The sequence below is a fragment of the Pollicipes pollicipes genome, unplaced genomic scaffold (genome assembly GCF_011947565.3).
Source record: "Pollicipes pollicipes isolate AB1234 unplaced genomic scaffold, Ppol_2.1 Scaffold_4295;HRSCAF=5057_pilon_pilon_pilon, whole genome shotgun sequence".
Classification (NCBI taxonomy): Eukaryota; Metazoa; Arthropoda; class Thecostraca; order Pollicipedomorpha; family Pollicipedidae; genus Pollicipes; species Pollicipes pollicipes.
In genome coordinates this window covers 36,377,902-36,400,607 of record NW_023596461.1, presented here as the reverse complement: position 1 = coordinate 36,400,607, position 22,706 = coordinate 36,377,902, and the positions used below count along the sequence as shown (strand labels likewise).

At 47.7% G+C, this 22,706-nt stretch overlaps 1 protein-coding gene across 1 annotated transcript; it reads left to right on the top strand.

Moving 5' to 3' along the window:
- The first annotated feature begins 1,920 nt into the window (after window positions 1–1,920).
- Fer1 (48 related 1) lies at window positions 1,921–22,434 on the top strand. Its single transcript, XM_037220517.1, has 4 exons — window positions 1,921–2,030; window positions 2,070–2,238; window positions 13,014–13,143; window positions 21,238–22,434. Exons 1-4 carry the CDS (start codon window positions 1,921–1,923, stop codon window positions 21,378–21,380), a joined length of 552 nt encoding a protein of 183 aa, XP_037076412.1. The 3' UTR covers window positions 21,381–22,434.
- Window positions 22,435–22,706: the final 272 nt, after the last annotated feature.

Sequence of the window (22,706 nt, the reverse complement as noted above, 5' to 3'; positions counted from 1 at the left end):
ATCTATGTCATAACACCTGGCAGTTGTCACATTTGTTATGACCTTGCTCTTCCTATGCCGCACAAGGCATCTTATCAGCATAATATATTCTATGCTATGTCATATTTGTTGGTGGGGTGTTAGTTTTGAGTAAGACCCTGCTCATGTGTATTCTAATCCGATGCGGTTTAATGCATGGGTCATCGTCCATGTCTTATTTCAAAAACCTTGTGCATCAATCTGAAAGGCGCTCTACATATAAATGCTGTGACAGAGATAGCCAGACATCTTTGAAGCTCAGCAATACCTGTCCGTAATAACTTCTTAGCATTGCAATTTATATAGGCATCTTGCTTTTAATAGCTTTCGTCACATTTCTTTCGTTGTTATTAGCAAGACAGGCACCAGCACTTTTCTCAATTTCAGCATTTCAACTGTAACTTGCGGCATCCATAACAATCGAAGTAGTCTATGACAATGTGTAAAGCATGGCGTATGCCAAATGATGTCAACATATTTCAAATGCTAAGATTCTCAGCCAATATCTACCCACTTACCTTCAGCGTTCAATACTTGTTCATTACAACACATCATCCGGTGACAACAGAATAGTAAAACGAGCAAGATGCCATTAGTTGGAGACAGATCATTTGACTATTTTGAAAATTTTGACCATTTGTTTAATACGATTTTGAGACTTTTAGCCCAATCACGGAAAGGACTTGGACGGAAATCACGGAAAGGACGTCAGCAACATGAAAACACTATTGAGACAATGCTACGTGCCAACGCATATCATCGAAACGTGTTTGAGGCGTATCATTGCCAGACAGCAGACAAACATGCGCACAATTTCTATCAGGCTGCAGTGCGCACTCTTATGACCAGTGCATGATGGCACTTGACCGACACGGCTGGTGAGAGTGCGTAAATGACGAATTGCGGCTTAACGTCGTCTTCCTGGCGTAAACTGCGATGTAACATCGGATTCCTGGGAGGCCACATATATTTTGCGCAGAAGTTCCTCAAATGTTAAAATTTACATCGACATAGCAAAATCGGCCTAAAGCTAAATATTCATATCAGCAGAGCGCTTTCAAAATGAGGCCCGCACTGTTATCCCATTTCCCCTACTCAGGTTTGAGTCAGAATGCTTAAAGTGATACATTTACATCACTACACGAACCTGAAGTCCGCCACGTGCAAATGAAGTGCGCCCAGAAGCATTTGAGCGATTCTGCGGCCTCCAGCCGCCCCAATTAGCTATGCTGGGTTGGCTGCCTCATGCCTGTTCAAAATAGCATCCGTTTCTTGTGAAAATGGGCATCCAATTTTGCTACCCGCACGATATTCATACCACCTGAAGCATCCATTATGACACGTCCGGAAACATTCGGCTTGGCGTCAGGGCACCTCGAATAGTTCAGGTACTTCCGACGCCGCGAAAGACATGCACGCTATCTCTTGCGGCGTCGGCACACGGCCTCCGTTAGCCAATCAGGCGCCTCCGCCGCACCTCGTCCAGGCGCCATTGGTCGCCGAGCCACGCTTCCCACGGCTTTGCCCCGCCCCGGCCGAACGGCCCGCAGTCTGTGCCGATCGCCGCACGGGCGCCGCGTGTCAGATTCGGGTGACACGTGCCGCACACACGCCACGGGTGCCGCCACTTAGCCGCGCGCGTGCCGCACTCAATTAGCGACTGGACGCGATTTGCGCGCCAAGTGCTCTGATTCGTCTCGTCAAGTGGACACTGGACCCTTGCAGGAGAGGACCGAAGACGACGGCTGTAGGGAGTCCGGCCTCGGCAGGAGCTGGCGCCGATCGAGGTCAGGTCAGATCAGGTTAACAGCGTGCGGAGGCCGGAGCGGAGCTGGACTGCGGTCCCGGTGCCGACCCGTGCAGGACTCCGGCGTGCCCATGATCGTCCGAAGCCCCTCCGCCATGGAGAACTTTGACTACGAGGCTTTGAACCGCTGCTTCTTCGAGTCGCACGAGTTCTGCGAGTTCATGGAGTCACCCATGTACGACTCGTGCTCATCCAATGACGCGTCGTACGGTACACGCGGCGGCGGCGGCGGCGGCGGCGGCGAGCTGGCGACGCGCCGCCGCCGCCGCCGCCGCTCGGGCGCCACGCAGCAGGTCCATCAGCGGCACGCGGCCAATATGCGCGAGCGACGCCGCATGCAGAGCATCAACGACGCGTTCGAGGGCCTGCGCACGCACATACCCACTCTGCCATACGAGAAGAAGCTGAGCAAGGTAAGGCTGCATAAACGGAAACGCATGATACATTTGATCTGTTAAAATGTTATTTTTATGCGGGTCACAGATTTACAAAATCGATCGTTGGTCTTTCGCGTGGCCCAGAAACAAGCTTTTTATTTGTTCTTACCATAAGGCGAGATTAAGCGAATAAGTCGAGCACACTTAAACATACGCACTTTGATGTGCCAATCACGAGCGCAGGTTTGTGCTGGGCAAAGGGAGGGCACCATACGCAATTCGAACGGGATCTAGGATAGTCTCCCTCCATTTGAGTCTTGTCTTGGTGGCCAGAGAATTGCTGTGCTTGAAGCATACATTCCCGTGGTAATGAGATCACGTGTTTGTTCTTCATCACATGAGTCTCAAAAATATAAAGCAAGTGGGCCACTCAAGCAGTTCTTAAAACTTTTTTCCCCTTGAGACGATCAAAGCATGTTCACGGGCAGTTTTTTCTAGCACAGCATATCCCGTGCAACCGAAATATTTTCCCTTTTCTTCGCTTTTAGCAGCAAGGTTATAGCCTGTAACATCCGCATTTCACCTTTAATAGAACGTAGGCTAAAGCCAACCCTTCGTGAAGTTACTGGAGCGTAAAAAATTGAAAAGGCTCGAAGGGATGGGGGGGGGGGGGGAATGTGGTGCAGTTTGCTATCCATAAACCGCAAAATTTTCGGTGGACCCTTTCTGTTCCTTAAATTTTGTTGTGTTTTTCCATAACACATGTATGTATCCTTGGTGCTGAGCTCACAAGTGCATTCAGGGGTAGCGGAAATTTTCCCAAGCTGGGGGCCGATAGCCTTTTTGGTTATCTCTTTCCCACTAAGACACCTAAGTCAACGTTACATTTTCAGAAAGTTGGGGCCCTAACCCCCTGCCCCACTCCCTTGCACCCTGCGTGCATGTGACCTGATTCTTGTAGAAGCGAAGTGACCATACTGGAATGCATATAAGACCACCAATCACTGTTGCCATGCTCTGGTCCTAGACATGAATCAAGAGGAAGTGGCCATTTTTGACCGCGTTGGGATCTCGTTTGGCTGGACCTGCTTATGCGTTCTTTTTCGCCGGAGGGCGTCGAACTCGACTCGCTTTAGCAATGGAGAGGGAATTAGCGAGACATCAGACGTCAAAAAGTCCATCCGATCCCACACCTTGGCTCACCAAATTTCCCCTGCTCAAACCAAAGCTGATACGATTTGAAGTAAAGCAGCGGTCTACCTGTCAGTGTTGCGGCTTTGACGTGCAAGACAAGACGTTCCGGTACAGCTTGCCAAGACAGGGGCGAGGCTTCATGATAAACCTTTCCACGCAAACAGTTATAAGGCGGTTTGGAACTTAGGGGCTCCATGCTGGGATGGGAAGTCGTGACTTTAATGGAGAATGTATGCAAAACGTTGTCCTCCAGCCGCCCAGTGGTTACACGCATGAATGACATTGCGTGCGCTGTGCATGACAATAAGCGGTCTTCAAAGATGTCTAGAAAAACTCATTATAAAGCTATGCTATGAAAACGCTTGGTCAAATTTCTTTAAACAAACTTTGCTTACAAGCTTCTTGAGGCATGCGGCAATCTATGCCAGGACTCCGACACTTCTGACACCTCTGCCACTAAACAAGTCAACAACACTAAACAACTTGACCCGCAAGTAGCCGGGAACAATGTAATGGCGCACCGAACATATTAGGAAGCCACCGGTCGCCGAAAGGGTTGCGGCCCGACAATCAAGCGGCTGTCAAAAGTTTTGGCTACTTTGCATGCACCTTACAATATGCTGTCCCCTGCCATCATGAAATGTAAACATTACTAAAAAAAAAAACGTATTCCATGGGCTCAGGAGTGGGTCAATAGCCGAGGGATTCGAACATGGAGCTCGTCGTGAGCACGTTAAGCCCGTGCACAGAAGCGCCTTAAACCCCGGTGGAAGTCGAAACAGAAGAGAGCTGCCATGAAGTGTGGGGAATTGAACCCGTGCGCAACTTGAACATACAGCCACTGACTGGTTGTAGAACTAGTTCTGGAGTTCCTAGAAGACACATAAGAAATCGCGAAGCTTTAAGATATTTTGCTCTCTTGCGGTAGGATTAACAGGCGCCCGGTTGGGGCCAGCTTGACCCCGAATATTTATACAGAATAATTTTCGAACGGTGCGGTGTGGCTGCGTCAAACCTTTCATAGTTGTACGCATTTGAGAAGTGGATTTTATGATACAACAATTCGATGTGCCTTGAAAGATCGCTAACCTACGGCAGGTCAAAGTCAGGCCGTGTCTGTCAGCGAACGCAATTTCTAGGGAACTGCTCAATCTGATACGACACAGGAATGTTAGACGAAGCCATACATCTCTGAGATGGTGTCTGAGGCAACCAAACTATTACATTTAGGTTTACAACAAATTCCATCGACCTAGAGTGAGGTATGAAGGTCAGACCAAAGTTTAAAGCCACCTGGTTTTTTACTCGGGAGTCTGCTGGAAGGGAAAGCTTCCAGTACTCATTTCGAATTTATTAATGAAATGGACTGCAAAAGACATCTTCTATGGACTTGTTAAGGTTTAGGTTAGGTCGCAGATCTAAAATGGTCAACAAGCAGCTGGTCTGGTATCTGGGTTCAAGGTGGTTGCATGAACAGATCTGGAGCACTTTGGAAACCAGTATGAAGTTGGATTTGTTTACTTTATTTGATCAAAGGTCATGACCTAGGAACCTCAAGTTGCTTCGAAGTGACACACACGCGGACCAACTCACCCTGTGAATTTGTTGTTTCTAGCACGCCTCATTTTTGAGATCTCAAGGGGTCAACTTGACCCCTACCACATTCGATGCGAAGGGTATGGGATTAGCCGTCCTTGCACTTGTTGACAGTGCAATGCACATTTCTGAAGGAACGCACGTCATGATGGGCAAAGGAAAAAGCCCTGTGATGAAATCTCTTCTTTGCAAAATCCAGCATGATTCGGCAAATTTGTCAAGAACCGCCACAAAAACCGACTGCAAAGACGTACCTCGCATTCAGTTGTCGAATGCCCGAGCGCCGTGCGAAGGGTAGATGCCATTTATGCAAGCATTGATGCATGGGCCCTGTTAAGTACCACCGCCAAACAAAACAACCATTGAATTTTTGTAAACGCATAGGCTTACATTTGTGACTTTAGGGTTCTCACCTTGGATAAGTCTTGAAATTATCGGCTAGCCTATTGACTGCACTGGTCTAGATTGGGAAATCATCCGACATTTGTTTCGTTTATAAAACACTTTTTGAGTTAAGCAGCAAAGCAGTCATGCAGGGGTGGATCCAGGGAACAAGTACTGGACGCTCGCGCCTCCTCTGACCGGCAAATAAAGTGAAGTCTGGAGACCGCCTTAGGGCACCGAAGGCACTCTTCTATGGTGGCCATGGGAGGGGGAATGTATCTTGGTTGTGGGGAACGGAGATAATGTCAGCCGTAGAGAACTTAGATCATCCCCGTATTCCACTTGGACCTCACCACAAACCTGTGCGTGTCTTATGGCCCGAGGCGTATAAAGGTTATCGCACCGTTTATCCACTCAGCTGTTACGATTTTTATGTGGTGATAAGAGCAGCCAAGACTTTTATTACGACGGGAGGGAGGGTTCTAGTACTATGCTACTATAAATAAGTAGCATATGTCCTTATGTGGAGGTTAACATCCGGCTACATTATCATACGCTCGGGTGGGGGTCAAATTGCCCCCCTTGAAGGTTTTTCAAAATGGTTTCCGGACGACGCGGCGTAGCCGCGCCAAATTTTGAATAGCTATAGACAATTGAATAGCAGATCGTCTGGCGTCAAAAAGTTAGAGGGATCTTGTAAGGTCGCTGACCTATGGCAGGTCAAAATCAGGCCTTGGTTTCAGCGAAGGCAATTTCTAGGCAGTCGCTCAGTCTGATCCAACAACGGAGTGTTAGACGAAGCCATATATCTCTGAGATATTTTGTTAGGCAACACAACAATTGAATAAGCAAATTGCATTCGCCTAAGGTCAGGTATGCAGGTCATACCAAGGTCAAACCAAGCTGTTTTTTGACTCTAGGGCTTGCTGTATATTATAGTTTCTGGCGCCCACTGCGAGTTTATTGATAACAGGAACTGCATTATGCACCTTCCATGAACTTATTAAAGGCCACCATAAGTCACTGGCCTAAAATGACCTTGGTCAACATTTTGTTTTAGGAGCACACTGCCCAGCGTAATCCTAGTCGTTTATTCAAGTGCAAAGCTTAATGCAGTCTTGTGTGATTTTGATCACCATGACCTTCAAAAGGTCAAACAAGGCCACTGACCTCCAATGAGCACGTGACCTTTTGCTTAGAATAGTTATCTAGACTGTAGGAGCCCTTTGTACATCAACCTGGGCTATGACCTCGTTTTACCTTATGTCACCCAAAGTTTACGACCTAGGAACCTCAAAATTTGACCTACGTGAGTTCATGTACAAGGTAATACATGCTATGAATTTGGTGTCTCTATCTGTCTTAGTTTCTGAGATCTCAGGGGGTCAAATTGGCCTCCACCCGAACGAAATGTATCCAAACGGCCACCCGGGCGCGTGTTTATGGGTCAAGTTACCGGTTTTGGCGGCCAAGCTCTCTGGCCAGATTACTCAGTCTACCCTCATTTTTATTTTATCCTTGGATTAGGTCACAGCTACTAATATCCCTGCAAAGCATTTCTGCGTTATTGAGGTTAAGATTTTCTGGGACGTATGTGGCACGCGAAAATTTTTGGCCTCATTTTGGTACCGTAAGACATTTTTCAACCTAGCTGTTTGCGATGACATCCATCAATTACATTGACCAATACTCGTGTGGGATTTAGCCTAAAAGCAAACTGATTTTACTAGATGCATAAAAATGCGCTATACAAAAAACACAAGGTTGAATTTGTTGTAACTGTAGTGTAGCAAATGCGTGTGCTAATACCAGGACCTCTACACGCCTGCCTTTTATTAAAGGGAGTGTTTTTTATTTCTATGGGGTCTTAAGATTAAAGTAATCTTGAAGGCCACACGGTGCAGTTTACAGCCATGCCTTTCTTAAGACCGAAACACCTCTGGCTTCTGAGGTACACGGCCGCGAAAATGGGGAAAGGTATATCGGAGAGATTATTCCAAGGTAAGTTTGACATTTATCGCTTCATAAAATGTCATTCAAATCCTGGTACGCCATATTCCATAAGTCATGCAGCGAGATAGGCAACGAAAGTTATAATGGCCAAGCCGTTTATATCTGACGTTCGTGAGCACGATTCCAGATGTAACGTCAATTGTCTCTCAATCGATATTGTGCACGGCAGGATGAAAAAATAAAAAAACTTTTAAGTAGTATATATGCCAAGCAAAAAGTTGGGTTGTCTCAAGCAGCCTTTTTTCTTTAAAATATGCCAAGGGTTATAAACGAGCTTGTTCCATTATAGCTGATGCTTGCCTCAATATCTTCGAATATAAAACATTCGTTTTGGCACGCCCTCGGGTCGGGCATCAATTTGACCCCTCCCCTTTTGAAAGTTTTTCAAAATAATTCATAACCGGTGCGGCGTGGCCGATCTCGCGTTGGTAGGCGCACAGCTATGTACGACAACCATACGTATTTATGGGAAGGTAAACATCCGCCTACATTAACGACGAAGTTTTGGCGCGGTTGCGACGCGCCAAATTTTATATATCTGGAGACAATGAAATAACGGATCTTTAGGTATAGAAAGCTAGATGTACACGATTAAATCGCTGGCCTATGGCAGGTCGATGATGAATTGAACGATTGCACAGGAATTATCTTTGCTGACAGAATCGTCATGGCTGTCAGCAAAAGAAATTCCTGTGGAGTCGTTCAATCTCATGCAACAACGGAGCATTAAACAAAGCTATGCATCTCATAGTTTTGTAGATAGTGTCTTAGACAATGAGCTCATCGAGGCTGGGATTACCACTAATCTCATTGAACTTGGGACCATATGCAGGTCAGACGGAGGTCAAAACCAAGCTACTTGTCACTGAACAACGCGCTTAGCGAGATAGTTTTTGATGGTCTTTCGAGTTTCGTGATCAGAGGGACGTCAACAAACATATCATTTGGACTTCTCACAGATCAGAGGTCAATGATATAAAGTAACTCTTATCGGCTGTTTTTGTTAAGACCCGTATGATCTGAAATGAACATCAGTGGCCCTTGCTCAGAACGGGTATATGGGTTCGAGTACGGGCGGTTGCATGAGGAGGTCGGAAGGTACTTCGGATGCCGACCTGGAGTTTTACCTTTTTGGTCCAAAGGTTAACAGGTAACTTGACTTGGTATATCTCGAACTTTGACACAGATGTGTTTGTACACAGGCTTCCTTACTTTGTTAATTTAATGCCTCTGATTTTCTCGTCTTTTATCTCAGGGGCCAACTTGACGTTCTCCCTCAGCAATCGCGCGGCAATCAACCGGCCACCCATACACATGTTCACATGTTGCGCATTTGAGGCAGTGGTGAAGGCCCATGAAAGGCATGCATGTCATATTTGGAAGACAATTCAATTTCATGTAGGCTGGCTCCCCTCAGCACAGCAAAGTAAACAAGGGATCAGCCAACAAAACAAGCTTTGCATAAATGCGTGCGATTGTGCATTATGAAATATCAACATTTTCTGCTGCGGGCGGCGATGCACTTGCCCCTTTAAGTCTGAAAACTTGTCTTAAACCCGAGTCGATAAAACCCGTGGATAATGTAAAAGAACGCAGCCATGTTGTCTAAAACACAACCGCCACAGGATTGTAGATGAAACTCAAATTCGCCGGCATGTTTGCCCCGAAACGTTTAAGGCAAGCGTAAGTGTTGAATGTATACAGACAACGCCAACGTTATTTTTAGTGGTGGCATGCATTTATCCGAGTTCAGCTGCTCATGGCTGCTTTCTGGGTCAGAGGTGATATCTTTGGACAAAAAGCTAGTGATGTAGCAGTTAATATACATTGGCTTTCAGACAAACCCGTTGGTTGCAGCGTGCAAAATGCTCGCAAAAATATACATATTGCCACGAAGCCACAGCAAATGTCGTTGCCGTAACCAGCTTTGGTAGAGCGCTGAGGTTATCATCACCACATTCATGATGTGGCGAAACGCGTGGTGGAGGTTTCACTTTCCGAAACAAGTATTAGTATATGGCTCGCCAAGGAGAGCCATTTGGTCGCTGGTTTGACAGTGTCAGCCAGATTACGGGACGCCAGGACTTGTGCAACTGCATAGGACAGTAAAGGTCCTTTCGTGCTAATTTGGTGGGGCCCAAGGCAGAATGGGTCCGTTAAGTATCATTACAATTCTGGGACGGTGGTTCGGAGCGCATGCAAGATCGTATTTTGAGCACGGCATCCGATTGAAATTCTGTCCCATCAAAATTTTTGCTTTCTGTTAAGCGCATTTTATATCCATTTCATATCTGACTCCATAGCAAAATTTTGGGGTCACGATCACACACCAAAAATAACAGTCTGTTAAGCGATTTTATTTTCTCATAAAAACATGCAGCAAAGAATTTTGGACTTTGAGTGAAACAACTATAGGCTCGTGGCCTTCCATGGTAGCAGACAAAATGACGCTTGGCATAAAAGTCTCCGCGAGACTAGTGAATCAGTGGTGCCAATATCATGTTAAGGGTGCAGAAATAAGCGTCTGGGGTAATGTTTGACTGTGAAAAACACGCCATGTATAAAAGGGTTTTACCCTCATTATCTAAAGTTAACCATCATTTCACGAAAGGGTTTTGAGGCTGCGGAGATCAAGTTAAATCCGTCGCATCTTTCACAGCGATGACACTACACAGAGGCATCAAAGAAGATAATCTTTGTGTGATGGTCATCTTTTGCTCACGCTTGTGTAGTCACAGTCCAGCCAAAAATGCTCAAGCCAACAATTGGCGCCCAAGCCAGCATTGGGGGAGGCAACTCAATCTTGGTGGTGGTGGGGGGGAGGGGGGGAGGGGGGGGGGGCAGTCCTCAATTTATGTCCAAATCACCTGGGAGAAATTAAGTCAACCGGGTTGTTAACTGTTCCCTAGACATCGATAGCTACGACATGGATAGAAGTTTTAAGTAGCATCCAGTAAAGCTACCGTTGCGATATTCCATATAGCATTTTGCTCTGCTTTCACCGACAAACATTGGCGTGAACAACACATTGTGGCAAAGCTGTGTTAATTGGGTGACAAACATTACCTTGGCTTGCTGATACATAATCGCTTACTTGATTGTTTTTTTCTGCCCATCTTCCCAGCTTCCAGTTTTGCTTCCGCGATCTAGCATAGAAATATCGCCGCACGCGTTACGTTGGCTCTGGCGGAGCAAGTCCATGCTTCTGAACTGCTTCCATATGGCGGCTGGCCTTACGCACTAGCAAATGGACCACTCTATTCAGCTGTCCTATGTAGTCCTGTGCATCTACATACCGGACCAAACCGTACTGATACCCGGCGTATGGCAGCAGCCCGTCTCATCCCCGCGCTCTGTGATCAACTCCGGAAGCCTTGCGACTCACCAGTGGTGTGTATGAGCCATTGCTGTAGGTGTGGGAACGAACTGTGCGACCGTTTTCACGTGCTACATTCATGATATAAGCTAAGAAGACCTTAAACTTCTGGTTTTTCGGCATTGTGACTTTCTATGATGAAAGCAATCGGTAAACAGCCGACCTCCCAGTATACCAGAACGCACTGCAGTTGATTACGTTAGTGAGCAATTATTGGGTAGTTATTATTATTATAAAACATAAGACAATAAAACATAACTCAAGAATTTGGGCCGAAGCATTGCCATCTCTTCCAAGACTATCACACTCGTTCTTAGCCAAATGTGTAGTGTTCTGTAAGGAATCATATGGACCTTCCTATCTTCACACGCGCCCGGGTGGCCGGCTGAATACTCTGCTCGGGTGGGGATCAATTTGACCCCCCCTGTGATATCGGAAGCTAAGACAGCTAGAGACACCAAATTTACAGGGTGTGTTGATCTGTGACCCTTGATCCTTAACCCTTGACTCACTTAAGCCAAAGTTTGAAGTTCCTAGGCGATGACCTTCGGGTCAAATATGATCAAACAAGGCCATATTCCAGGCTGGTCTCGTAAGTAGCTTCAGAACTTAGATAATTGTTTCAAAACAAAAGACAACATGCTCATTAAGGTCAGTGACTTTCCTTGACCTTTTGAAGGTCATGATGACCAAATTCATACAAGACTGCTCTGAACTTGGCTTTGAAATTGCTTCCGCTGAAGCCATGGCCTGACTTTGAGCCGCCATAGTACACCTGAATTTTTATGCTAAATGATCCGCTATTTAACTCTACAGCTATGCAAAATTTGGCGAGGCTATGCCGCGTCTTTCGGAAACCATTTTGAAAAAACCTTCGGGGCGGTCAATTTGACCCCCACCCGAGCCCGTGTTACCAGATGGATCATGCCTACATTCCACATGAAGTGTGCGACCGCTGTGATAAATTGCTTTCTTCCTCCACCCCTCGTCGTAACGATGGCTCTCCCACCCATATTCTTCTCCCGCATTTCTATTTCTCCGCTTCCGGACACGCCACGAGAAGCAAATCTTCCTCGCCAATAGTTCACGCATCAAATATTACATATTTTACGTACTTTGTTCAGCGCATTTGCGAGGAACGTTATTCGCAGAGATAAGACGGAAGTAATAGGCTAATTCGTCGAGAAAAAAAAAACAGGAGAATAGGGAAATATCAACCCATCTATTTCTTCATTCTACTGCTTTTTTCCGAAGCATAAGGCTACTACTTCTGTCTTATCTATGTAACATATTTTATCTTCCTCGCACGTCCAGCGCCACGACACACCCATCCATCCTCCGTAAATAGTTGGGAATTTTCAGCTCGACCCGTAAACTCGCCCTTCGTCACAGAGGAGGCTAGACCACCTGGAGGCTTCCAGATTTTAAAAACGTCTCGAGACCTGCGCACAAATATTTGTCAAGACTTCGTTGGTTTGGCTGTAGTGGTCTGCAACCGGTACGGAGCCGATATTAACCAGGCTAAAGGCGACTCTATTTTTGAGCTTTTTAAGTTGGCTTCGCTGTGATGATCCTTGGAACACGCCGCAAAATCTACATCATTCTGTTGGGGTTTCGAAGTGCGTGCCATGGGAAAAGAATGATCGACCCTGGACGTTATTGTTACGTGATGAAAAGTTCCTAATTTCAAGCAGGCTTTCTCTTGCCTCGTGAAAATTCTACTTTTTGTAAAAAAATTACTAAAATTAAAATTGTACTTTTAAACAGGGATAAAGCTGCGAGCATACGCAAGAAGAAGCCATTCTCATCTCTGGCTGTTCTTGGTTTTTATGATCATGCGTTTCAGTGTTGCAAACTTCTGCAATTTTTGTATCTTACTTCAAGTCATTTCGCTTTCGTCATTGTCCTGGTGATATTCTGATGAAACATCCTGAGACTTTTAGCAGCATCTCTGACCAGAAACGCTGAACAACAAACTAATTTTGGGATGGCTACGCGTTCCATAAAAACTGCAAAATAGCAAACGGCCCGTATTATTCCAAGACCTGCACGATTATAGCAATGATCCGACTGTCACGCTGAACGGGCATCATGTAATACATAAGTTGATATTGTTTGCAGGTGTACGTAATGAGCTATCATTAATTAACTTATACGGGGTCTAACGTCCTCATGCAAATATTCTAAAATTTTACCGAACAGGTCTGACACAGGCGCTAACGGCCGTTCGGTGTACACCATCTGGCAGGTGGACACGCTCCGTCTGGCCATCGGCTACATCAGCTTCCTCGGCGAGATGATATCGTCCGACGACGGCCAGCAAGCGTCACACAAGCTCAACGGAGAGCTGCCCAAGAAGATCGTGCTTCAGTCGAAAGGTGAGCCTTGTCTCGGAGACACGCGAAGATGACTGACACCTGCAAGAGCCTCGTCTCGGAGACACGGGGAGATGGCCGACGCCTGCAAGAGCCTCGTCTCGGAGACACGCGGAGATGGCGACGTCCGGAAGCCGGTGTCGCGTAAAGCCCGTTGAAGTCGACTGATTAATATTTTCAAGGTCAATTCCAGTACAGTGCTTATAGCTCAGTTGCCGAGCCAGCGCCGAGCACATGGGAAGCCTTTGAGGCCATATGAACGTTCCTTTCGCTGAGAACATATGCTGATCCAACATGCAGCTGAGCGCCAGCCTTTCGCTCGGCGATGGTCTGCCGACAGTTTGCCGTTTAACTGGCCCGAGAACTGCATCACTAGATGCGTACAATATCCATCCGGGTGAATGGCGCCCCAAGCTTGGCATCGAAACTCGCCCACAAATGGCAAAAACAGCGCACATTTTTAAAATGGGTTTTGATGCCGGCGCTTTTGATTATGATTTGTTGGATTTCATTTGCTGTTATAGCTTCCCATTCCCTTGCGTGCCACTACGCATATTAAGCCATACCGTTTATAAAATTAGTTGTTATGTGATAATTAGATGAATAGATCAAATTGGCTTATGTTTTCTGTATAACAGCAATTTCATGCAAGTGTAAAACTGGCGTATGGAGACTGTCTACCGTCAAAGTGCTTACTTACCAACCCGGGCTTGTTTTCCTTTTCTGCTACCAGTTCGACCATAATTGATCGGGTTGATGCACACTCGACACCTGCACCCGAAGTGAGAATTAGTATTCTCCAGTAATACTTGCATCGCTCTATAGCTATGCATTCTTCTTAAAGGGAGTGTTCCACATTTGCATGGGGTTTTGAACTGAAAGAGTCATTTTAAACATCATTCGCTGTAATTCAAAGCCTTGCCCTTCTTAACCCCCGCCCTGATAGGGGCCAGCTGGACTTCCACGGATGGAGGGCGTATGATACTTCCAACTCCCAAAGTTTTTTTGAGAATATCTCTCCAGAATGTTGTGGGTTCAATCGTTCATGGCTTGCACTGCAGAGTACAACATTTAAAGAGGTCTTACCGCACAGGTAACATGCTTTCTAACCCAGATCATTCGCCCATCCAAGACGAGCTATTTGCGCACGACACCAAGTTGTACATTAAAATCGTTTTGCCTTACGGATCGTAGCAATTTTCTCGAAATTGGGATTTTAGAATCACTTAATTTTCACCAAAAACAAAACCCCCATTGCATATCATAGAATCCGCACATCCTCTGCAAATCATAAGGTAGTCTTTTATACAGACCTAAAACATCTCTCGCTGTGTGGTTTTCGATTTTTCAAGCCTACCTGTTTGCGCACAGAGAGGTCATGCTTTGTTGTAGTAAATGTAACCGTTGCCATGTCTAGCGATGTCGGTAAAGCGTAGTGATATTCATTTTACCCTTGTGCTCTTGTCCCGATGATGGTGCACAATATATCGAAAAGGTGACAGTTACATAAGTGATGCGAATGCTGTCCTTGCCATCAAGGTTTTACTGCTATATATATATATATATATATATATATATATATATATATATATATATATATATGTATATATATATACATATATATACACATATATATATATATGTATATATATATATATCATATATATGTGCGCGTGTGTGTGTGTGTGCGTGCGTGCGTGCGTGCGTGCGTGCGTGCGTGCGTGCGTGTGTGTGTGTGTGTGTGTGTGTGTGTGTGTGTGTGTGTGTGTGTGTGTGTGTGTGTGTGTGTGTGTGTGTGGTGTGTGTGTGTGTGTGTGTGTGTGTGTGTGTGTGTGTGTGCATCTATAAGCTACTCATATATGTCCCTCTTAGCTGAACAGGAATTACAGCCCTGTTTTCATACGTTCCTTGCGCTTTTTCGCGAAAGATGTTGTTGGGCATCATGATCATTTTGTTTAGCGTCGATCGCCGAAACTGGGTTTCGACATAAGGCCGATGCATTAAGACGGGACGCAGACTGCAACGCAGCACTCGCATTAAGCATATTAGAGGCGGTTAATGCTGTTTTGGTGGGCATTTTCGGACGATACCGCCATCCATTTAGTCGGCTGCCACCAATCGTCAGCATTCCGTAGGTGTTCCATGGAATATTCACGTCGAACTGTAGTTTTGTGCACTTCAAGAGTAATTTCGAGCTAGGTGACTATGAGCTTGGTCAGTTTTTTTAGTTGATATTTGACCGACTTGTTTTCACGTTCCGGTGACACGTCGTGACAAAATAACGCAACTTGCTGCAGGCTGTAGAATTTGAAACATCGATGGAGAATGTCAAAACACTCAGACAACACAAAGATAGACTTAAGCCCAAACCTACATTAAACGTGTAATTAAAAACATGCAGGATGTAGGAAAATAAAAAAATTCCCAGCAATCACGGTACCAGCACGGACCTTTAAAAGTGCGGCTAGCTCAGCCAGTTGTACTCAGCTGAACATCGCAGTTTTTGTTCTCGTTGTTCCTTTAAGCTGTGAAGCAATTAGTGGAAAAAATTGTTAAATTTCATGTAGTTTTGAGCTTCAATTCTTATTGTCCTTATTATTCTCAATCTACAGAAGGTTGGGGAGGCTGAACTCATCGTTTTTTGGGGGGGGGATTGGACATTGGGGAAGGGGCAGTGGCCCAACCAAAATGATACAAATCGACGCCCGATGGCATGATATTCTAAAGCTGGCAATGTGTGATTTTCGGGAAAAATTAAACTTTGACCCAACAGCACTAAGACTAGTACCATTCGGGAGATCTATTTGCAATCAGTTTGCTGATGTTCTTGCTGAGCTTTATCTTCATCGGTTTGGAAACGCAAGGAGAAACGTTGCATGAACCCCCGTCAGTCCGCGTTATAAAAAAAACGGCGGGTAGTGACGCGAGTAGAAGGGAAGTTTCCACATTTGTGTGAAGCTTTCAGCCGAAACAGCCATTGTGAAGATCACGCGGTGCGGCACGCAATCCTGCCCTTCCTGATACCTAATAACCCCCTGATTTCTGAGCTACACGCCCACGAAGGTGGGCAGACTATCTCAGTGCCATACCTCCATGCTTGGCGCCATAGCTACGTCACTTAGATTCCGCCACATACCGGCCCATGTTAGCCTCATTGCCCCTATCAATGCCACCCCCACCCGGACTCCCCAACCGCGAGCGTTGTTACTTATTACGGAGACAAGACTCGTAATCCAAAAGCGTCAGAAAAGCGGCACAACCGAGTATGTGAATGCAGCTTTACTTCTGAAACTCACGGAAGAAAATGCCACGAACATCACGAGAAAGTGCCAAAACACGAGCGCACAACGATATTTGATTAAGCAGCACATCCAGCACCACTACAGCCATCTCTCGACGAGCTGAGGTGCTACATGTGAGTGTTAGTGCGGCGGTCATGCACGGCTATTTTGTACAACACTTCAGCGCCACATAAACCTTTCACGGCACATTCGAACAATGACGTGCTGAGGAGCATATTTACTCAAAAGAGAAACTTTGCTGTCTAAAGTGGTGTTTTCCTCTTAAAAATATACGAATAGTTTTAAAGTAATTTATCATATCCGATGTTTGCCTCAATATCTTCAAACGTGGAATATCCCTTTGAGACAAAAAAACCATCTTGTTTCCGATCTGAAAGCCCGCGTTGATGTACGGACCATTTCGTGCAGACCATATCAAGGTCATTCAATCATGCACAACGCCATAAGACCATCACTTAAACCCGACCACCCCATCGGCCACGTGACGTTCAAAGCCAAGAAGGATATAATCTTCGAGCCGCCCACATTTGGCGTTTGTGCCCACAATTTACAGATGAGATAAACGCTAACTGACTCTCAATCAATGTTAAGCAGGCTGTGCAAGTTTGAATCACAAATCACTTTTGTGCTACATGCTATAAGAAGTTAAATATGGGTGCTGGCTATTACAGAAATAAGACTTGTAATCAAATAACTTAAATTAGCACTATCATATGCAAAACCAATGTGAGGAAGGGCCAAAACCCGGGCACATCACAATATTTGGTTAAACAAACACCTCCAGCAGCGCCACGGCTACCTCTGGAAATATTTAAATGCTACAAGTGAGTACTAGGGTGGCAATTTCACACGGCTAGCTTGGCAGCATCGCAACGACACACAAACTGAAAAAATTGTGGCGTCTTAGGCAGTTTTGCACTTAAAAGTATGCTTATAGTTATAAGTCGGCTTATTTCATCATACCTGATGCTTGTTGAAGTATATTCAGACATATATATATATATATATATATATATATATATATATATATATATATATAGGCTATATATTGAAACATTCCCTTTAATTCCATGAAACAACAGTTTTGACCACTGGCATAACACATTCTGCAGCTGTGCATCCCGTGCACCTGCACAAGGCGAATGAATGCGAACCAATCATGTCCGAGGGCCGACCCAGGGTCCTATGAAGCCTAGGTCAATTAACTTTTTGGGAACCTGCAGAGGGTGTGACACCCACAACAAATTTTGTTAGCTTGTCACATTGAAGTCGCAAGGCCTAACACGCTAGAGCACGGCAAACAATTTAGGCAAATGGTTTGTTGCGCAATGTTGTGTTTAATGCAACTAATCTAAGACATTCATATGCGATTAAATGCGAATGGGGCTCGGGGTTAGTGCAGAAAGACTCGCCAAGTATATGAGGAACCTCATATGAACGCTGCTCCGAAATAACGACATCGGCGCTTCCTGGGTTCCCGAGGGGTTCGTGTCTCCTGATCATACTCTAAAGGCTTCTGCCGTTTCAAGAACCCCTTATGCTCTCGGTGGCTCAATATCTTATAGCGTCTCCTGACACTTGTGAGTGTCCTGATACTTATAGCGTCTCCTGACACTTGTGAGTGTCCTGATACTTATAGCGTCTCCTGACACTTGTGAGTGTCCTGATACTTCCGGGATGCTGATACCTTTCGTGGCTCCCTGACATTTGTGTGGGCGTTCGTATTCGTGGGGCCCTGGAATAGCCCTGGAAGATAAATTAGTGGAGCCTTAAATTTTTTTGACATCTAACTCCAATGCAAATAGGACGTTCATAACAGTGAAATGCTCTCTATGAAATCAGCAGCGTAAAGGAGCTACAGTGAACCAAAAGCTCTTTGTTCCGACCAGGCGCTCAATTTTATATCTAGTGTATGCACGTTTGACTCATATATGTCCACCAGTCGCACCTTAATCAGACGTAAAAATGTTCGCGTAAACGAGCCGTGACTCCATCAGTCATAGACATTGCAACGTCAGTGCAGTAACTAAATATCACATACATTGTGGTTCCACTGCGCGTCTGGGAAACCAGAGGTACGGGGTTCGACTCCCCGCGGTGCCCGCCATTCCTGCCAGGGTGAGAGGCAGGCGACGCCATATGGCCTCAGCAGCTGAGTGGGTCGTAAAGCCCCAATGACAGACAGACAGACAGACATGCATTGTGACGCCAGTGCAGTAACTAAATATTACATGCATTTTCAGGTCAGTGCAGTAACTAAATATCACATACATTGTGACGCCAGTGCAGTAACTAAATACCCTCTCAGACTGAGTGTACCCTTTCCCGAACTTCTTTCGGGTCCTGCAGCTCGATCTACCGTAGCCACTCACGTTCCGCCCCTCCCCCCCCCCCCCCCCGTCCCCGGGCGGAGCCCCTGTCGTGGCCCGGGCAGGCGTCCCCCACCCCCGCCCGTCAGGACCGGCGGCCCAGGCGTAGCCAATTTGGACGGTCGCGCCGCTCCTGAATACTTGATGGTGCCGGCATTGTGCGCCGACGGTCGCCGGCCGTTAAAGCCTCGTTAATATCTCACGCCGGCCCGCTGACGGGCGGAGCGGCGGCGTGGCGGACGGCACGCCGGAGCAGGGCTCACCTGGTGTCGCTCAGACCTCACCTGGTGTCGCTCCGGTCCGCTCGGAGGCTGGCGGTGCCGGGCAGAGGCCTCCCGCGGAGAACTCCAGGCCCAGCGGACGCTGTCAGGGGGGGGGGGGGGCGCGGGAGACGGAGCTGAGCCGTTCGGGCAGCCCCAGCGCCTGACCGGAGTCTGGCGAGGGCACTCGCTTACAACGGCTGTCCCCGGGTGAGCGTGGACAGCTCCCCGTCGGCCTCCCAGAGGGCACTCGCTTACAACGGCTGTCCCCGGGTGAGCGTGGACAGCTCCCCGTCGGCCTCCCAGAGGGCACTCGCTTACAACGGCTGTCCCCGGGTGAGCGCGGACAGCTCCCCGTCGGCCCCCCAGTGGTCGGCAGCTGCCAGCCGACTTCGAGCGTCACCCATGACCATGGCCTTGGACAAACGCTACTATCAACTATTGTTAACCCATCGATGATCACGGCACGTGATGGCGTAGTTATTACCGCCTCATGGCATCTCACAACTCCGAACGAGACCCAAAAGCTTAAAAGTAGAAAAATGCGCACACGTTTGAATGTGGTTAGTCATTTCGGGCGTGAAAACATCCGTGTCTGACACGAACTCCTGGAACGCCAGCCTCCATCGGCAGATGGAGGCTGGCGTTCCATCGGCAGATAAGAGTGGTGTCAGTGCTCTCCGGCCGTGCTTCAGTCTGCTGAACGGTAAAGATCAGGTTTTCAGACGCATCCTGTGTCTGTCTACTACATCACAAGCGTGTCAAATATCACAAGCCCGTCGTAAAGTGACATCCGCTTGTGATGTTGGCACCCTGCTTCCTTGGTGAGGGTAGGAGAGAAATCTCTTATCAGCTGCATAAACTAACAGCCGCTGTCAGGGGCAGCGCCGCTGGATGTTCACAAGGGAATGAAGCTGATCTAGGGGCATTCGAAGCGGATTCGGTGATCCATTCCATCCCCCTCTACAAAAGTCCCTAAGATCTTGCCCGCTTTTGTCGAAAAATATATTTTAGTGATGTATGTGTGGGTGCATGTATATATATATATATATATATATATATATATATGCGTGCGTGCGCGCGTGCGTGCGCACGAGCGTGTGTGTGTGTGCGTGTGTGTGTGTGTGCGTGTGTGTGTGTGTGTGTGTGTGTGTGTGTGTGTGTGTGTGTGTGTGTGTGTGTGTGTGTGTGTGTGTGTGTGTGTGTGTGTGTGTGTGTGTGTGTGTGTGTGTGTGTGTGTGTGTGTGTGTGTGTGTGTGTGTGTGTGTGTGTGTGTGTGTGTGTGTGTGTGTGTGTGGTGTGTGTGTGTGTGTGTGTGTGTGTGTGTGTGTGTGTGTGTGTGTGTGTGTGTGTGTGTGTGTGTGAATAAATCTCCCCTTGCCCTGGCGGTGGCTCAGGTCTTCATCGCTGTGACCTCTTGGGCTGGCGGGCCTACTGTCTGCCTTTCTAACGGGTCTTCCCACGCATCTGTTAGGTTTCCCCTTGAACTGCCTGGGGACTCCTGTCGACTAATAGGAGTTGACGTTGGCTATCTGGGGCCTCCTATGAGACATATATTGTCAGTCGTATGCTTTAAGCGTTTCTTTTGATTTGATGAAATGCTCCGTCTTGGTCGTCTCGGGCCGGTACTATGAGGCCTCCGGGAATTTCAAGGGAGACAAAAAATTGCTTGCTCCTCCATAGCAAAGGTAAATGATCTCTGTGCCTAAATACTCTCCTTGATGTCGGCGCTACTGACTAAACTGCGGAAACCCTTCCCATGCGCTTTCCGCACACGAACAAGACGTATGCGTGCATGGTGCAAAACTGCAATCCGATTGTTTTCCCTCGGTGTCTGATTTCGAGTTATAATCCGGAGCATCGCACCCCTCTCCCCGACGTAATTCAACGATCATGCCTCCCATAAGGACGATGGACTAGGTATGATCAAAAACACCACCGAATACCGTTCGGTTGGCCGGCCGTGTGGTGTTGGTGCTGGGACAATGCTGCCAACACCCTCCCCTGTTGTCAGACAGAGGTCGGCTACGCGTGATGATCGTTCCGCAACAGTGGTGCTGACACTCTTCCTGTTGCCAGATGGTGCTGACACTCCCTCCTGTTGTCAGATGATGCTGACATCCCACCCTGTTGTCAGATGGTGCTGACACCCACTCTTTTTGTCAGATGGCGGCCAGCTGCGCGGCCACTCGCTCTCCTGGTCGCACGAGCGTCCACTGGCTACCAGCAACAGCCAGATCAGCACCAAGCTCTGGCACCCGGAGGACCCGCGCGAGAAGCCCGTCGAGGAGTTTCCGTTCGGCTCGTGATGTGGCGCTGTGTCGTGCGCGGCCGCCGTGACGCCCGCTCTGCTGCGTTTTGTCGCGCGCGGCAGCGCGGCACCGGCCGGGCGGAGGCGGACACCGCCACCGTGTCTGACCTCTTCGTGATGCCGCACGGCCAAAATGGCGCAGAGGCAGGCCGATGTGGACATATAGAGCGCACGCAGAAACACGCTCCCAAGAGGCCAGCACGCTCGCAGCCATTGCCGCCGACGTCATCTGCAGGGAAGGGTCACTGTCGCGTGCGCCCCTCGCCAATTATTTGGTGAGGAACAGCCGAAGGATGCGGGCCATTCACGTGTAATAAGTTCTGAGTCCCCGCTCGCAGGCACGGCCCAACGTGACGACTCTGTGACGCGGCGCGTCCCTCCTGCTGCGCTCCGAGCTGCCGGCCCACAACCAGCGCGCATTGGGCGGTGTCTGCTGACCCGAACCCAGCACTCCGACAGCGGTCTGTGCCCTGCGAGCTCGCCGAGCCCGCCTGCCAGTGCCCATCTCCTGCGCGGAGGGCTCCGAGCGCGCGGCCCGGTCTCAGGATCGGGCGCTTGGAGTTCGGCGTTTTGTGCACTGAACCTTTGGGTCGCGTCCCGGCTCCGAGCGCGCGGCGCTTCATACCAGGGGAAGGGTGCCTGCCGTTACTATTGCCGGCTGACAGAGCTATGTCCGTGTGAAGCTGACCACGAGTCGTTCGTTTGTTGCGATCACCTGAGAGGTTGTCATAGAGCTTGCGAAGCGTGAGCGTCATTTAAATGAACGGACGGTGGTGAGATGACTGTGGGTTGCAGCAACGGTTAAGAAAATCATGCAGCCAGCCCAATTGGAGTCAATTTTTTCTAGTCATCGTGCAATGTGGTCACGTTTTTAAGGCTGCCTAATGCGTTGTATAATCATATTTGACTCAGATGTTCACCTTCCTTATAAAAGTGTTATTTTGATAACATGTGATTAATTAATACGCTTACGTCGCATTCCACACGCGCCGTCTTTGGGGGAAATGCGGATGTCAGCTGGACCATCGTTTGAGTTCCTTATGCAAATATATGCGGTAAATATATGCATAAAGCTTTGCAAAACGTGGGTTTGGTATGCGGTTGCGAGATTGTGGTCGTGTGTGATGGGTGAGCCCAGCCTGTGCGTGTTCCTGGCACGGCCACTGCTCTGAGTCACAGTCGAAAGCGACGACAGACAACACTCAGAGAGATGTGACAAAAGGAGATAGCCTCCACTCGAGGGATATTCCGGCCTATGAGAGTGAGCCGTCAACAATGACAGGTACGCCGGAGGCTCAAAAGCAAACAGGCCAGTTTGAAGACG

What these genes read in the sequence shown, in the direction of transcription:
- Fer1 (XM_037220517.1), top strand. Translation starts at nt 1,921, where the DNA reads ATGGAGAACTTTGACTACGAGGCTTTGAACCGCTGCTTCTTCGAGTCG. An exon ending in ACGAGAAGAAGCTGAGCAAG is followed by an intron (nt 2,239 to 13,013) that starts GTAAGGCTGCAT and finishes ACCATCTGGCAG; the next exon opens with GTGGACACGCTCCGTCTGGC. An exon ending in GATCGTGCTTCAGTCGAAAG is followed by an intron (nt 13,144 to 21,237) that starts GTGAGCCTTGTC and finishes TCTTTTTGTCAG; the next exon opens with ATGGCGGCCAGCTGCGCGGC.